At 38.2% G+C, this 11,085-nt stretch overlaps 2 protein-coding genes across 2 annotated transcripts; both read right to left on the bottom strand.

Moving 5' to 3' along the window:
* Window positions 1-458: 458 nt before the first annotated feature.
* Window positions 459-7,725, bottom strand: LOC144086258 (fizzy-related protein homolog). The gene is made up of 14 exons (XM_077616133.1): window positions 7,542-7,725; window positions 6,649-6,722; window positions 5,930-6,058; window positions 5,725-5,788; window positions 4,769-4,899; window positions 4,601-4,683; window positions 4,346-4,529; window positions 4,202-4,267; window positions 3,397-3,499; window positions 2,866-3,050; window positions 2,435-2,668; window positions 1,647-1,751; window positions 1,475-1,567; window positions 459-1,398 (listed from the first exon to the last, which is right to left on the bottom strand). The coding sequence occupies exons 2-14, from the start codon at window positions 6,715-6,717 to the stop codon at window positions 1,357-1,359; spliced, it is 1,488 nt and encodes a 495-aa protein (XP_077472259.1). The 5' UTR covers window positions 6,718-6,722; window positions 7,542-7,725; the 3' UTR covers window positions 459-1,356.
* Window positions 7,726-7,979: 254 nt separating this feature from the next.
* On the bottom strand, window positions 7,980-10,738 carry plekhj1 (pleckstrin homology domain containing, family J member 1). The gene is made up of 6 exons (XM_077615468.1): window positions 10,382-10,738; window positions 10,221-10,288; window positions 9,675-9,741; window positions 9,423-9,513; window positions 9,180-9,243; window positions 7,980-9,037 (listed from the first exon to the last, which is right to left on the bottom strand). The coding sequence occupies exons 1-6, from the start codon at window positions 10,473-10,475 to the stop codon at window positions 8,945-8,947; spliced, it is 477 nt and encodes a 158-aa protein (XP_077471594.1). The 5' UTR covers window positions 10,476-10,738; the 3' UTR covers window positions 7,980-8,944.
* Between the last annotated feature and the right edge of the window lie 347 nt (window positions 10,739-11,085).

Here is an 11,085-nt window from a genome sequence, read left to right as displayed (position 1 = left end):
CAGACTATAATAATTTTAGAGAATCCACTATTGTCAATGGTAGCTAATGAGTGATATATAATGCACATGGCAATGACGCTAAAAGGGGATAAAAAGCCAATTTATCTTGAAAACACGTTTGAAGGGGTGTTGTTGTTTATGCAAAATGTGTTTTTTTTCATCCCATATTACAATTAGCAGTCCAAATTTTGCCTGGGGATGTTTTGTCGCCATTTACACAGCTTCACGGCTGCAAATAACGGCGTGGGTGGAGTATAAATGTCTATCCACTTTCAAAGCCTAAGACAGAGACTGCGTCGATTACTGTCCTGCAAGTGTTTAACCCGAGTTTCACCTTGCGGTAACTGGGTTAGGGTTGATCGGATGGGTGTGGTAGCAGCAGTCCACCTTGCAATTGGACATTAAAGTAGCTCCCTCTGGTGGTTCACAAGAAAAGATTACAAAGCAAAAGCTCAATGTACCATTTATACACTAGATGTTTTTTTTAATCGCCCATGACCAGGGTACAGAAAATGACATAATTCCACTTTCAATGTTTAAGTCTTGTGGTCCAATGCGCCTTAACGGTTAAGTGGCGTTAAACTCAGCAAACATGCCATTAACAGTAGAACAACATCTTAACACAACACAAATAAATAGCCTTTATGGAAAAAGTGGCAGACTTGTTTCCCCGGCATTCAGATTGGGAAATAAGTCAATTAAATGTTGGGGAGAGGTGTGCAGATGATAAGCACGGTGGCCGGCAGATTAGACAAAACAAACGCCCGCGCGAAAATATCAACGCAAATCAAATGTCAGAACACGAACAAAGCAGAACGTTTTAGCGCGCGGCTAATTGTGAGCCTTTAATTGCTGTTACTAATGACTCTGATAGGCAGCGTTTTAATTATGCAAATGTACTTCAGCACACCGGTCAATTTTTTTTTCTCGCCATTTTTGCGCTCTGGCAAGCGCGTTTCGTTTTAGCATGATGAGCACGGCCGTAATGCACGACTCGCTCGTCCGTCGCCAAACCCCTGAGGGTAGTAACTCCACAGATTAAACCAAAATTTGCAACAACGCAAATAATTACAAACCGAAGAATGCAGCCTAAAAAATGCAGTAAAACAAAAGAAAAGACACAAAATAAATTATTCAACAATTAAAAAAAGACAAACTTGAAATTTGGCAGTCATGGCACGCCGCGGGTCTGTAAACCAGAACCAGAAACCACCAAAATGATCTGATGAATTCTTTGTAATCTGTCAGCATGGAATACGATGATAATCTGCATAACTGCTGTCACAACTTCAAACTTTGCATGCAAAAGAGAATCCTCCCTTTTTTAAGTCCTCAATAATGTTGGGAGTCCACTCATTATCGGATCCTGGTGAAAAGGTTGAGGACCGAAACAGACTCCTGAAAGAAGGAAGAAGTGGTGAAGACAAAAAACAAAACAAAAAAGGCAAAAAACAAAACAAAATAGGGAAGATACCTTAGTAGATCTCATCTTGCTAAAGACATTCCAGAAGCGAAGAGTTTCATCTCCTGCTCCCGTCACAATCGCCTCGCCATCTGGCGACATGGCCTGCGCACACGCCAAAGTGATATGTATGTTTATTTTTGTTGTCGTTGTTGTTGTTTTTGTTATCAGTATAGATACTAACCAGGTAAAGAACTCGGTACGAGTGCCCTGTAAGTTTAGCCACCTGAGTGAGGGAGGGATACTTCCACACCAGGATCTGGTTCTGGGAGTACCCATGTGTGCTGACCTGAGAGGACAAACAAATAATACAATTGGGTCCAATTACAAGCATCTTGTGGCAGTGCAGTTCTAGAAGGTCAGGTCGTACCAACGTAACTTTAACAAAAATATTTATTTATAATGAATTAAAATCACTTTACTTTTGAATTGTTGTTAGCTAATATAATCTATAACCTAATATTTTACTTTCAAGCATCATTTAGTATCTTTTTCTTAAATTAAACATTTATAGTGCAAGTGATTATTAAAAAACATCCCCCCATGAAGACTACAATATCAACATTTTGGTTTCAATTCTCATTCTAATTATAGATTATTATTTAAAAATAACTAAACATTTTTATGTTATATATATATATATATATATATATATATATATATATATATATATATATATATATATATATATATATATATATATATATATATATAAATTATATAGGAATAACATGTTAAGAAAAAGTAAATGAATAACCTTGGGATCTTTTTGAAGTCCCCCAATAACACAATTTTTCCAAATTTGTAGAATTGAACTCTTTGCCTGTTATTGCCAACAATAGATGTCCAGTTCATTCAAACTGGGAGGACTGTCTCAGAATCTTCACCCTTCATTACCATTGAAATTGAGTCCGCATCCCAACACGTGTGTAAATTAGACTTGACTCGTTACCTCTCTTGTATGTGACTCACCAGTTCGTTGGTGTGCTTGGACCAGGCCAGATTGCACACCTGAGAGCCCGTGTCGGTGCACTGCAGCGGTTGACCGGTCAGAGTGTTCCAGAAGCGAATGCAGCGGTCGGCGGTGCCTCCGCCGGACGCCAGCAAGCCGTGCTGGTGGGGCGACCAGGCGATGGCCTTCACTGCCGCCAAATGCTCCGTGTACTGCTGCACCGGGAGGACGCTGGAGTGGTTCCAAACAAGCAACTGCACACAGCAGTTTCCGTCTTTAAATGACTCCATTTCAACATGGCATGCAGGTTTTTTTCCCCACGTACCATAAACAAATAGAAATTTTTGGAGTGCTGTCGCACCCTTAGCGAGTATACTGTACGTTATTGTAGTTCCCCCATTCACGACTGCTGTCTGTTCTGCCCTATTTTAAACGAATACATTCTCCGTACCTTGTTATCGTTGCCACCGGATGCTAAGAGCTGATGATCCGTGCTCCACTTTAAACCGCAAACTTCCTGTCGGTGTCCCTGGAGCCGGCGTTCGGACTGAAGAGGCGGGGCTCTGATGTCCCGCTGCAAGATGACCCTGTCGCGGCTACCCGACGATAGCTGGTCCGCGTTCCAGGCCAAGGCACCTGGCGGGAAAACGCACGGATGTGAAGGAAGACTTTCCAAACCTCAAAAATAAGATATTACAGTGGGTAAAGACAATTTGCAGATTTTATGACCCTTTACCAGCGACACATATAAAAATAAAGTTCACTATTATCTCATTTTCTAATGCTTTTCAAATAATTTCCTTTTTTTTCATTCATTCTTACAAAGAAATAAAAAACACCAACAGCAAAAAAACTGGCGTAGTAAACTACGGGAAGATTCGTAGTATTTGACAGCTCTTTGAAGGTAAATAAGGTAAAAAAACAACAACAACAACGCTCCAACTAACTACGCGCACGGCTTGATGGCTTTCTTTCAACTCACCCACTCTGGCTGTGTGTCCCTCAAGCGCGGATAATTTTTTCCCGGCGGCAGCATCCCAGATTTGAACGTAGCCTTTGTGAGTTCCCACAGCAACCAGATTACCCTTCAATTACAGATAAGAGCAAAGACGTTTGTTGCAATATCAAAAAACAAGATTTTGGAAGGTTTAAATTAGAGATGAGCTTTGGATATTTCCTCCATTGCATTTTGCACCAAGTGCCACCTCAAACAAGAAGTCGCTCTCCGAGGACCAGCTTCAGGATGACATTGCTGGCTACCATTGACAGCACTACATGTCTAATCCTTATGATTAAAAACCACAGTTTGAGCATTAACACTGCACCTAGATTTGACGGGGGGAGAAAACTGTCGGGGAATTTAATACATTTATTGCGATAAATGGTAAGACACCTGAAAGTTGTTCTTAAATATTTTAAAAGAAACATCTACAAATTATGATTTTTTTCCCCTTAATTTTGATTTTACGAGACATATAAAATGTATTTTTTTGTTATATTTGATGTAAATTCCAATAATAACCTCCTAAGACCCAAACTCTGGCAAAGGCATGCATTTTTATTGTGTAAAAAGAAAGAATGATTTTTTTACATGACGTACTCTCTGAGAAAAAATGATGTCCACATCATTAGTGGACGCCAGCCAGGTCATAGGAGGTTAAGGCTAGTGAATGAACAATTGATATGAAAATTCTACACAACGCTCCTTCTAATTATGCTCATCCCTAGTTTAACAACACCTTCACAAAAATCCACCATTGTTCTAATGAAGTGGAAAAAAAGCTCACCCTCTCTGACCAGCCCACTGATGTTACAGAGTCTCCTTCTACAGAAAGGTCACAGAGGCGCGTCACCTAAAAAGATACATAAATAAATAAAATGATGGCATTATTACTAAATGTGCTCCTTCTGAACCATTTAGTTTGACATACCTGACTAGTACAAGCGCTCCACAAGTACACACAAGTTCCCAGTCCCACACTAAGCACATTGAGAGAGGACCAGTCCACTAAATTGAGGTAGAAGTCATCCTGAAGCTCTGGTGCATCCAAAACTTTGAAGGGTATTTTAGATATCTTCCGCATGGGTTTCCGTGGAGAGCGTAGTAGTTTTTGGCTGCAGAGTACAATGGATTTTATTAGCAAGTGTGCGCCAAGTTGGCCTAAACTTGGAGTGTATTTATTTACCTGTTGCTACTGACAGGTGATAATGAATAAGGCGAGACTGAGTTTCCGTCTTCTTCCAGGGACCTCTTGGTACTCAAAGAATACTACAAAATATATACATGGAGGTTTTACTTGGATGCAATTGAAAAAGTGGAAACTTGTAATTACCACAGTGATTTCATATTTTACTTTGAAAAGACTCCGCCTGGTCGGAGTAGATGGCTGAAGGCGGCGGTCTTCAGACTGAGGGTCCTGGACTTTGTCAATGCCGGCTCCCAGTAGCTCGTTTTTCAGCAGGGCGGAGTAAGCCAGACCGTCCGCTGTGAGCACACAAGTCCAGACAGACAGATGAAAATATTTTTTTCAAAATAGCCAAAACTCTACTGCTTCTCTAAAAAAAACATTCAAAACTAGAGAAATCAAATCTTACACATGAATATGAATATATTCATTATTATGTGCTCTGCTAGGAGGTCAAACCTACTGAAGGCAGAGGTTATGTTATCGGTTCCATGTAATCTACATTTGTGTTCAAGATAACTCAAGACAGAACAAATCTTTAAAAAATGCATTATGTGGTTATAAAACAAAACAGAGTAGGGAATCTAACGAGGTCAAAGGTGCCAGAAAAGGAATTTCAAGTTGACTCGAGAATGAAAAAAGGGAATATTAAGTTTGCAGAATTTATTTGCAATATTGAAACAGAAGAGGTGATGAAAATTTGGGTTAATGAGGTCAAAGGTCACAGAGTTGATTAAAGGGACTTTGCTGAAATGTAAAAACAAATAAAGGCATTATTATGAGATTTCCAGGATATGTCAGTAATATGAAACAGAAGAGGTAATGCAATTTGGGGGTGAGGTCCAAGTTCAAAGGTCAGAGCAGTCAGAAAATGAATTTCGCGATAACTTCATACTTGAAAGGTTTACCAAAAACACTGATATTTTGAATTTGGCTGTTTAGATGGAGTTCTGCTCTCTCATGATGCTCCTCTAGATTGAATATTTATTCAAACATGAAGAGAAACAAAGAAAGTTTAGTTTGACCCCTTCATTGCCATGACCGGCAAATTCTGACTGGAATAGATGGCGGCGATCATTTGCAAATCAGTCGCTAAAAAGATTAGCAAAACGTCAACACTTTACCTTTGTTGCTGTCTGCCGCGCCATCTTTTGTTTTCCTGTTTTGGTTGTGCGACTTCTCAATTTCCTACACCAGGACAACAAAAAAACATCAGTCCCATCAACCGAGACCTCACACTTGATTTGGCACAGCATAAACCATCATCTCGCTCAAGGAAACACCTTGACAATGATGCAACTGACAGTTGCTCCTTTGCGGAAAACTCACATTGATGCGGTGGAAGTTGACGCTCCAGTTGGCGCCGGCCCGCGACGGAATGAAGCGGTCACCGTGCTTGCTCGGGGAGGACAGCGGGGAGCTGGCTGGTGACAGAGCTCGTAGCGCACCACTGGATTTCTGCACAGGTGCACAAATGCCAATACATTTGCATTTAGTCTTTACAGATTTTGTTCATTATTTTTATTTCTTAGGTTTTTATATATTGTTGTGCATGTTCAAACATGCATGCTGGTAAAGTGGTTTACATTAGGGTTGCCTCGATTTATAAACAAATAATTGATTATTAGGTCAGTTTTAGTCAGTCAAAATGGATCAGAAGTCTCTCTCCATTAATGGCATTCGATTAAAATGTGACGTCCTTTGTGTTAATATTGGTCATGCCACTATCTGGATATTTAAGTTATACTTGCTATTTAAAAAAAAAAGTTTGACAATAGCATAAACTGGTATCAGGGCAATGAAAGATGTCAAACAGCAGACTGTTTGAGGTGTTAACATCGACACACATAACGCTACCAAAGGCAGCCATTTAGATGTTATTGTTTTCTCGAATGTCACCATTAAATGTGTGAACACACACACTTCAGCCGTCTTAAGTGATTTTCTCCTTAAAACAACTCTTTGGGTGGAGCTTGTCTACCATAAAGCTGCAGTCAAAACATTACAAGTCATGCACTTATAATATGATGCGTCATGCATGTACTTACCACTGGACTTGCATTTGCATTTTGGATGTTTATTTGCCTTAGCAGCCTGGACTCATAGTCCTGATCCATAACGCCTGAAAACAGATTTTAAATTAATACACATGGCATAACATCTTTTGTTTGGCTACCATTAAATCTTGTGGTTAAGGAGTTAATCAATGATAATAAGTCATGGCTAACTGTGAGTAAATCGGGTTGGTTTTACAGTTAAGCAGGCCCGATGAGTTAATTTGTGAATAGATAGAGGCATAACGCATTAATTATTGAGTTGTCTCATTCTGATCAACTGATTTTCAATTTTAAACAAAATTATAATTACGCTGTAATTCAACGACTAGCATTGCAACGCAGTTTTATTAACAATGAATCTTTTTTTCCTACACGTTTAATGAACTGGCCATGATAAGACTGTTATATTTAGGGTAAAAAAAAGAGGGGGTGGGTGTGTTTCAAGACACACCAACTGAAAATACCAACTGTGGCGGAATATCAATTTTCTGTGCTTTATTATTTATTGCTTAGAGAAGCAACCAATGACACCGGATTTAGATGTTTGATGCGTTTAAATGTCTGTGGGAAAATTTGAATAGTGTATTAATATAGCTTGAACAATAATTCTCCCAAAAAAACGAACATGTAAATGTCACCACAGAAAGACAGACAAGCGACTGCAGTGTTTCTGCCCACTGGAATCATCTTTCGAGCCGCAGCAAGCATTTTTAATTCATATTTTTTTCCTAATTAGAGTGGGAAAAAAATCACCGACAAATGTCACTTGATGAAAACCTATCACTCAAGTGCTAATGCTAGTAGCTCTTGTTCGCAATCGACCTAAGCTGTACAGGAACTTGAACAGCAACATTGTTTACAAGCCACATTTGATTTACACTCACCGTTTTCCAAGAAAACTCCTCCAATGCCTAGTCCGGCACAATTTCCCCCCCTGGGTGTCAAATCTTGTGGGTATAGTTTGTTTAGTTTAGTCCAGTCGATAAAGGATTTATGGAACGCTTTTAATGGCTTTTTTTGCTAAGCGTTGAAGCCATTGTCGCTAGGGATCACGGGAAAATGTGACGTCGCCGTTTTGAATTTGAATCACGCATTTTTAGTTGCTAAGGAAACGTGACTCCCGGGGTTCAACTTCCGTCTGCAAAAATATGCTTTATCTATTTTTTGTTAAAAAATTTTTTGCCTTGGAGCATTACGGAAAAGTATTGGAACGGATATGAAACATCTGTAAAAGGGCAGGCGCCATTTTGGGACTTTCTACTAGAGAACATTATTAATTAATATAATTAAATTTATTTTTAATAAATCTTTTATGAATAGAATTGTTTATATTATTTATTTTTTTACTTTTTCATTTGCCATTTTACATGATATTTTACTCACTTACACATTAAATGGTGACCTAAATGATCGTTCTTATAATTCATTCATGTTATTCAAAACTAATAACACAATTGAATGTCATGTAGGGGCCACAAACTTTTGTCCCGTAGGCTGCAATTGGCCCCTGGGCTGCAAATTTTAGATATGAAAAACATGAGCTTACCATTTAAAAATAAATATGATTTCATTAAAAAAAAGAAATAAACATGAGGGGAAATCAACACATTTGTGCTTAACATAAAGAATCTTTATGACGGTCCAACATAACTAAAGAAACAATGAAAGTGCCATAGAAATACAAAATGAATTCAAGTACATAGGGAAACTTAAAACAAACCATTAAGACCAAGTAAATTACAGTGCAGTGTGCAAAAGTATCTTTTAAAAAGCGAAGTAGTTTAGATGAAAAAAAGCAATAAACACATTAATAAAAACATTTTTTTCTCCCAAACAAAAATCTATTTACATACCTGTGGCTCAACTCAGCAGTTTAGCTTAAATCCTCTTCCTACTTCTAAATTGATTTATGCTGTTCAGTTTAAATATTGTGAACCAAATTTTTCCAAATATCCTAAATTATATTCCCAGTAATCCCAATATTGTGTTAAGCTTCCCCAAATAACAATCTAAAATGACAGTGGATATTAAGTAAAAAAATAAAAGTCTTAACCACTGATGGCTCAAAGGGAGAGCCCCAAATCAGACACGCTTTATACAGGGCACAACAAGCCAGTGTTTTAGTCACATGAATATTTAGTTTTTAACTTCTGGGGGTAAAAATAGGGTAAAAATGAGTCCACATAAACTCTGCAGTGTTGATAGTAATGGCATTTTTCGTTAGCTGTTCTGAGTGAGAAAATGAAGTGATAAGGAAAAGGAAGCTCAATCTAGGCAAAATCCTGGTCTACATAGAGGAGGCATCTCGGGGTGTGTGTTGCAGGCCGTTAGTGACTTGAAAGCGGGCTTCGTCTGATATGCCGTACTGCTCCAACGGATCCTGTTGACACAAAGTCATATGCATGTAGCTCATGTAATATAGACATTAAAAAAGTCGATCTGAGAAGCAAGCAACCACACAATCTTCAATGATTGACTGATCTAGCATATTCGAGCATTTAGTTTTCATTAAATGCACTTACTTTGCCTGTGAGTCTGTGGATCTCTGTTCTGTAGAATATGAGGTTTCTCCTCATGAATTCATAGCTGCACGAGATGAGATTTATTGAATACAAGAAAGTTTTCACTTCAATAATAATGAATATGGACAGGAAGTGTTGTCGTTCAATGCATTATTTTTGTTTTTGTATCGTTATTGCTCTTCGCTAAAATCTTCTAGAATCTAACATGAAAGTATCAAGCAAAAAAAAAGACAACAGTCTTACCTAGCCTTGATGACAGAGTCTATCCACTTCCCACACTGCTCCTCAGAGTCGCACTCAAAAAGATATTTCCTCTCTGCCTCTTCTAGAAATGCTAGAAACACAATTTGTGTAAATGGACTAAAATAACCAGTCAATTATAGTATGAAATATTTAAAAACAAGGCCAATCATTAAGTCTGCTGTTGTAGAAAGGTGCGAGTCCAACTTCTTTTAGTTATTTATCAGAAATCCTAATACTCAGGAGACCACTCACCAATGGAAAAGGTCATGCTGTCCTCCTTCTCCACCCGACACTGCTCCAAAAGCAAAGCTCCAATAGGCTAAAAAAAGAAATTAAAATTTGGGATATTATTTTTGCAAAGGAGTTAACTCATTCACTGCAATTTAAGAGTATGACAATATACTGACATGATGATAGTGGAATTCTTTGCATCCCAATGTTATCGATATTGTCCTGCCAACAATTGATATTGCTTTAAAATGATATCTTTCTTTTATAAAGGTTATGAGACCAAAATGTTCCACTAATCGTCATTGTCCCACTATAATAGTGTCTATATTAACACACTAGCTACCGTTGACATTATACAAGTATAATAACATTTAAAGCTTCACCACGCAGTGCACAAATAACAACAACAAAGAAATAATAAGTAATAAATAAATAATAAGTAAGTAGTCAACAACATTAGTCGACATAGACTAGTAGTTAACATGAATAAGTGTTCACTTAAATAAGTATAGGTGCAAAAGTGAGTTCATGACAATAAGTGAAAATAGTAGTACGTAATACACTTACTTCTTCCTCGTCCGTCTTAAAATAGAAGAGAAAGTTAACAACGAGTTTCACCAGCCTCTTTTTCAAAACTGGAACAAACAAAAAAAGCACACAAGGTGAACGAAAGCCACATACATACAGGAAGCTCTGATATGGCTCATGCTAGGCTAACAAAAGGTTACCGTCTCCTTTCTTCGGTCCTCGCATCCCGAGCTCGGCGACCATTTCACACGGTTGTCGGCTCAAATGCATCATTTCCTTCTCATTGAAACGCATGGCTGACGCTCAAAGTGGAATTTAACAACAGTTCTGGACACTAGCTACATTTTCGACCTCTAAAAACGCAATCATCACAAGAAGTCAGCGGAGACCTTAACTGCGGTTTAAAAAATACAAATAAAAAGTGTTTCCATCGCAAAATATGAATTGCGGGGTGAAACGAAATATACTGTTTGGTTATTTTAATGGGGCATCAACGTATTAAAGTGAGCGAATGTTCTCCCTCGGAGAGCCACTCCTCTAGGCTCTTTCTAAGGAAATCGAAGGAGGTCAAAAAGGACCAATTGTCGTGTTTCGGAATGACAAAATCTTATAATTTAATAAATGTAATCATTATGATTATGTTATATATCGACATTGAAACGTTCTAGAGTTGATGCGACCGTTTTAGAGTTCGGTTACAGTTAGAATTTAGGGTTAGCGTTAGGGTGAGAGTTAGAATTTAGGGTTAGCATTTAGGGTTAGGGTTAAAATGTGGAGTTAGGGTTAGAGTTAGAATTTAGGGTTATGGTTAGAAATTAGGGTTAGAGTTAGAATTTAGGGTTATGGTTAGAATTTAGGGTTAGAGTTAGAAGTTAGGGTTCGAGTTAGGGTTAGAATTTAGGGT

The sequence above is a fragment of the Stigmatopora argus genome, chromosome 12 (genome assembly GCF_051989625.1).
Source record: "Stigmatopora argus isolate UIUO_Sarg chromosome 12, RoL_Sarg_1.0, whole genome shotgun sequence".
Lineage (NCBI taxonomy): Eukaryota > Metazoa > Chordata > Actinopteri > Syngnathiformes > Syngnathidae > Stigmatopora > Stigmatopora argus.
The sequence above is the reverse complement of the archived record's forward strand: the minus strand, read 5'-3'. Positions and strand labels throughout refer to the sequence as shown.

Bases quoted from the DNA above. Each gene is read 5' to 3' on its own strand.
- plekhj1 (XM_077615468.1), bottom strand. From the start codon at position 10,475: ATGCGTTTCAATGAGAAGGAAATGATGCATTTGAGCCGACAACCGTGT. The intron at 10,289-10,381 runs GTAACCTTTTGT...TGTTTGTTCCAG, and splicing joins AGGACCGAAGAAAGGAGACG to TTTTGAAAAAGAGGCTGGTG. The intron at 9,038-9,179 runs GTAAGTGCATTT...TTGTGTCAACAG, and splicing joins TCCACAGACTCACAGGCAAA to GATCCGTTGGAGCAGTACGG.
- LOC144086258 (XM_077616133.1), bottom strand. From the start codon at position 6,717: ATGGATCAGGACTATGAGTCCAGGCTGCTAAGGCAAATAAACATCCAA. The intron at 4,684-4,768 runs GTAAAATATGAA...TATATTTTGTAG, and splicing joins CCAGGCGGAGTCTTTTCAAA to TATTCTTTGAGTACCAAGAG. The intron at 2,669-2,865 runs GTACGGAGAATG...TGCTGTGTGCAG, and splicing joins CCGGTGGCAACGATAACAAG to TTGCTTGTTTGGAACCACTC.